The 4,929-nt window shown below is 44.0% G+C and overlaps 1 protein-coding gene across 3 annotated transcripts; it reads right to left on the reverse strand.

Annotated features, from left to right (window-relative positions):
* Positions 1-149: 149 nt before the first annotated feature.
* On the reverse strand, positions 150-4,443 carry asb14b (ankyrin repeat and SOCS box containing 14b). 3 transcript variants are annotated; one of them, XM_026998246.3, is made up of 9 exons: positions 4,357-4,443; positions 3,577-3,833; positions 3,367-3,498; positions 3,089-3,247; positions 2,467-2,712; positions 1,786-1,963; positions 1,078-1,621; positions 804-957; positions 150-579 (listed from the first exon to the last, which is right to left on the reverse strand). In XM_026998246.3, the coding sequence occupies exons 2-9, from the start codon at positions 3,830-3,832 to the stop codon at positions 401-403; spliced, it is 1,848 nt and encodes a 615-aa protein (XP_026854047.3). In that variant the 5' UTR covers position 3,833; positions 4,357-4,443; the 3' UTR covers positions 150-400. The 3 variants fall into 3 exon arrangements, with proteins under 3 accessions (XP_026854047.3, XP_081563358.1, XP_081563359.1); XM_081707232.1 differs by having other exon boundaries at positions 3,577-3,890; positions 4,357-4,427; XM_081707233.1 differs by having other exon boundaries at positions 3,577-3,887; positions 4,357-4,408.
* Positions 4,444-4,929: the final 486 nt, after the last annotated feature.

The raw sequence follows: 4,929 nt of genomic DNA on the forward strand, positions 1-4,929 counted from the left end.
AAAGGCCGATCTTTACACGACAAGTCCGTCTGGATACGAGGGCACCGTTTCATCGGTGCTATCTGTTATTATGTTCATATTTAGATATAGATAGTCGGTGGGCGTAAGGACGGTTATTAATACGCTTTCAAAAATCACTTGGAACAGAATGGACTTGCATGGTAGTTTATTTACATAAGGTGACAAAAGTAATATAACACATCAGTCCCACGCTGTAATTATAGGCATTATAGACAAAGTGATGCTACAAAGTGAACAATTTTACCGTGGTGAAGAAATTTCCCTATACCAAAAACATTTATTTCTAAAAAAATAAAAAAAAAAGGAAACGTGACGTTAAAACGACTAAAATAATCGCCTCGGTACAAACACAATGTAACCTCAAACGAAATGTCCACTTTCATTCAATCTTCTCCGCACTTCCTCTGCTGTAAATATCGTACTCTTTGAAACGGATGTAGTCCTTGAGACTGTTGGGCAGTGGCAAGAAGCTGATAAAAACAGGAGCCCTGTGGCGCAAGCGGCCAAGGCACTCACGGATCTTAAGCCGACACAAATGCTTCAGCCTTCGAGCGTTTCCTGCAAAGACAGTAAAATGTGTTGTCATATCACTGAGTTAACTTAAAATACCTTGACATTGCGTTTTAAGTTTTTTTTTTTTTTTTAACAAAATACATATATGTAATTTGGGGCCACACAAAAACGATACCTGTAATAAACTATTAATACAGGTTATGTTCACTTGGTAACCCTTCAGAAATTAAGTTCAGAAGCTCCGCCTTTTGCTGCTGCGGATCACACACCTTGAATCTTGCATATCTCTGGCCACTGTTTCTGTTCTTCCAGGACACTCTTCAGTTTGGAGCAGAAAGTGACATGGTCCACATAGTCCAACATGATTCTCACCACCTGGCCCGTGGTCTGCTTGAGCCAGTAAACTGTGATGACCTCACAAAACTGAAGATATAAATGTGTTATTACTGCACTGCAGTTTCCCCAAGCAGTTCAAAAGGATGGTTGACAGCAACAAAACTAAATCGAGTCAGTTGCAGCACCAGTCGGCGACAGTCGCCTTACCACCACGTCCTTTATCACAGAAGCGCTCCAGCCCTCAAAGTCGGGCGGCACATGTGAGCCCTGGCCGTAGGGGCAGTCGAAGCAGCGTCGCACGTCATAGCCGTTATTGAGCAGCATGCGCAGCATCACCTCGTCCTTCAGCGCGTTCTGCAGGGCTGACGGGAAGTGTGTCGTGTTTACGCGCGAATAGTAGTTGACGTTGGCGCCGTAGCGCAGCAGCGTGCTGATGAGTTCGTAGTTGCCCCGGTGCATGGCCAACTGCAGGCAGCTGACCGGGTCCTGGTTGGGCATGGCGCCGGCCTCTAGCAGCAGGCGCGCCGACTGCACGTCGCCGTTCGACACGGTAAAGTACAGTGCCGACCTGCGCTCGTCATCGTAGTTCCTGCGCACCCGCGGATGGAGCATGAAGTTGGGGTCAAAGCCGGCAGCCAGCAGCAGTTCCAGGCACTGGCTGTGACCGCCCGCGGCGGCAGAATGCAGCGGGCTCATACCGCTCTCTTTAATAGCCTCTTTTTTAGTTACCGGGATTAACCGTTCCAGTGCCCTGTGAAAGTATACAGGACGATGAGAGGATTAATGCAGGAATGGACCCTATAGGGGGATTTACTCTGTTTGACAACATAGACTTTTGTGTAAGTAATATTCAAATATCTAGCAATCAAGAGTATGTAAGTATGGGACAAGTTGGCCGGACCATCCGTCACTTACAACAGATGACCACGATAAGCCACCCGATGGATGGGTAGATGGCCTGTGTGTGTGGGAGTGTTGGGGTCGGCGCCATACTCCAGCAGCACAGAGATGATGTCAGGATTTCCAGACGCTGCCGCCTCAAACAGGACTGACGTGGACCCTGGGGATTGAGGCTTTGACAGTACACTGGCTCCTGAGAGCCAGTGAAAGCGAGGAGTGCATATAGATTTCACAATGCAAAATGATTCTGGTCATTGCTATTTGATATCCATCAGGCATCATCGACCTTTTTTAAAATGTGAACAATGTGAAATAAAATGTGAAATATCTTTAGTTTCCCCCCCCCCCCATCACAGTTCTACCCCCACCCCCTTTTAGTCTATTAACTCCTGTTGTAAATCTCTCCTCTGTCATGTGAACAGGGAGAAAAGATGCGCACAAACTTTTGCACCTTTTCAAACTCAGCTACACAACTCTGTCAAGTGAGTTAGTATACTCAGAGAGTACTTCTGGCCTTCACACAACCTCGCGGATGATGGACTGGCTGGTGCATTACTCATCGAGAAGAAAGAAATATCCTTTCACTCTTCAAAGAAAAGAGAACCACTCATGCTCTTGTAGACCGTAGAATAGCATGGATTCACATCTGAACTGAAAAGCCATGGCATAACTCAGGATCAACAAAATTTAAATCACCTTTCTCTAGCAGGATTTCCACAACATTCAAGTGCCCAGCCTGGGCAGCCAGTGCTAAAGGAGTGTGTTCACTGGAGTCACAGACATTTGGGTTGGCACCAGACTGGAGGAGTAGATACACGTAGTCCTCCAGGCCCAGTAGAGATGCTTCGTGCAGAGCAGTTCTCTGGAGACTCCCTTTCTGGTCCACGGCAGCATTATACCGAAGCAGAAGAGAAGCCAGGTCATACCGATCATTCTTTATGGCTGTTTGGAGAGACGAAACATGGAAATGATCTATTCCAGCATTTCTTATACCACGTGTCATTCATCATGTTTTAAATTATCCATAACACAGCAAATCACTCCAAAAGAAGTCATACCATAAACATTTTCCCAAGCTAAAGAGCCACTCTCAATACTCTTAACTGAGGAGCTACATATAACATTTTTAATGTATAATTTAATTTATTATATAAAAATCCATTAATTTTAATAATTTTGTATTTTAAAAAGTGCATCAAAGTGCATTAGAGATGCTTCTCTAATCTCCAAGGCTACTGCCAGAAGGCAAAGTAGCTAATGGCCCTAAATTGCTCTTAAATATTATACAACCTGTATGTTCTGGAAAAGAACTACACACCCATGACCAATGGGGAGTCTTCATCCTTGTTTTGACAGTCGGGGCTGCTGCCATTCTGGAGCAGGAATGTAGTATTCTCTCTGCGGTCGTGGATGACAGAGAGGAGAAGAGGAGTCTCCCCCCTCAGTGTGCGGCAATGGCCCGACCCCTGTGGCGAGGCTGAACATGCCACAAACACACACACACACAAACAAACCTTCCTGAGACAGAGCTTGGCCTCTTGAATTAAGGACTTGCTTCTTCTGAGAGGATGCCTCGGGACCAGGATGAGTGTCTACCTGAGAAAGTGATCTCCAAAATACTCCTTTTCTCCTGTATTGCTGCCTCGTGCATGGGGATCCAGCCCCTGCCGTCAGCCATGGACAGGGCAACCGCGCGCTGCACGAGCAGCCGTAGGGCCTCTTCATTCCCTGCGGCCATACACGAGGAAGAGATGTAGAGTGCAGGCGCTCGGCAGTACCAGCGCAACAGAGAGAATCAGCTCTCACCTGCCCGTATGGCTGTAAAAATCTCCTCATAATCGACGTGCTCAAGCTCAGCTTCACTGAGGGAAACAGCAGGGGATATTTCCTCACATAGATGGGTAGACATAGTGTCGATGTCAAAGGGCATGTATGAAGTACAGCCATAGCTTGGAGCCTGATTCCTGAATTTGGTATATTCCAGCAGGCTATGCTCTATCATGTACTGCGTGGCCTCATCCTCATCCAGATCTTCTTCTAGTGCATCATACGATCCTTCCATGCTGTTTTTGGTTTATTTAACACGTAAAACAGCAAGAACCAAAGGGTGTTTAATGCTTCTTTTAGAAGCAAAGTTTTTGGAATGTTTGTCATAAATGAGAAAAGTAACAGATAGGGTTAGGGTATTTACCAAAGAAATTAGACATACCGTATGTTCGGAAGGCAATAGCAAATGTATCAGGCATTTGTGCAATTAACACATGTGGTAGTATGGCTAGTATAATAATCCTTAAATACAAATAATCCTTAAATAACTTCTCTAGTTTCTGCCTTTGATGTTGTCTGAGATTACAGAATACACACATCTTGGAGCATTGACATCAAACCTTTGTAAGCCACCTTACCCACAAACTCTTACCCACAGAAACTAAAAACATCTCAAACAGCAGTTTGTTACTGACTGTGCTGTATCAACATGACTATTTTGTAAACATGCAGTCTTCCATTCCATGCAAAATTTCACTGTTCTCTGAAGCCCTTCTGGAAATAAATATGTTAGAAGCCTTATGCAAATGTTCCTTTTACCTTTAGGCAATGGGCGCTGCTGTTTTTTGTTGCACTTGTAACCTCAGAGTGTTTGAGGCTCTTAGCTGCCACACAGCTATTTATATCCGAAGAGTTAAAAATATGTGATCATGGCCCTGGGCCAGGCAACTCCTCTACTAAACAGACGACACTATGACACTCAACTCTGCAGCTCTGCTCACCCACCTGGCTGATACACTCAGAGGGGCCTTAGGCCTCATATATAGCCTAGATGACCAAAGATTAGGAATTCAACATAGTGAAGTCACATTAGAGTTGCAATTAATGTATGCAGTCTGCTTTGCTCAAAGAGGCCTCTGAAATAGTTATCATTAAACCTTCCTTTAGTAATTTATTAATACACAATTTATATAAAATGCAACAGAACACAGTGCACACACACACACACCTATATATAATATATATATATATATATATATATATATATATAGATAGATAGATAGATAGATAGATAGATAGATAGATAGATAGATAGATAGATAGATAGATAGATAGATAGATAGATAGAAAACAGTTTAGTCTTTCAGAATGAAGACACAGTTATTGCATGAC

The sequence above is a fragment of the Electrophorus electricus genome, chromosome 24 (assembly GCF_041902795.1).
Source record: "Electrophorus electricus isolate QZ-2024a chromosome 24, ASM4190279v1, whole genome shotgun sequence".
Taxonomy (NCBI): domain Eukaryota; kingdom Metazoa; phylum Chordata; class Actinopteri; order Gymnotiformes; family Gymnotidae; genus Electrophorus; species Electrophorus electricus.

Coding starts and splice junctions, on each gene's coding strand:
- asb14b (XM_026998246.3), bottom strand. CDS start 3,832: ATGGAAGGATCGTATGATGCACTAGAAGAAGATCTGGATGAGGATGAG. Junction 1,622..1,785: donor GCTTATCGTGGTCATCTGTT/GTAAGTGACGGA, acceptor ATACTTTCACAG/GGCACTGGAACGGTTAATCC. Junction 580..803: donor AGAGATATGCAAGATTCAAG/GTGTGTGATCCG, acceptor CTGTCTTTGCAG/GAAACGCTCGAAGGCTGAAG.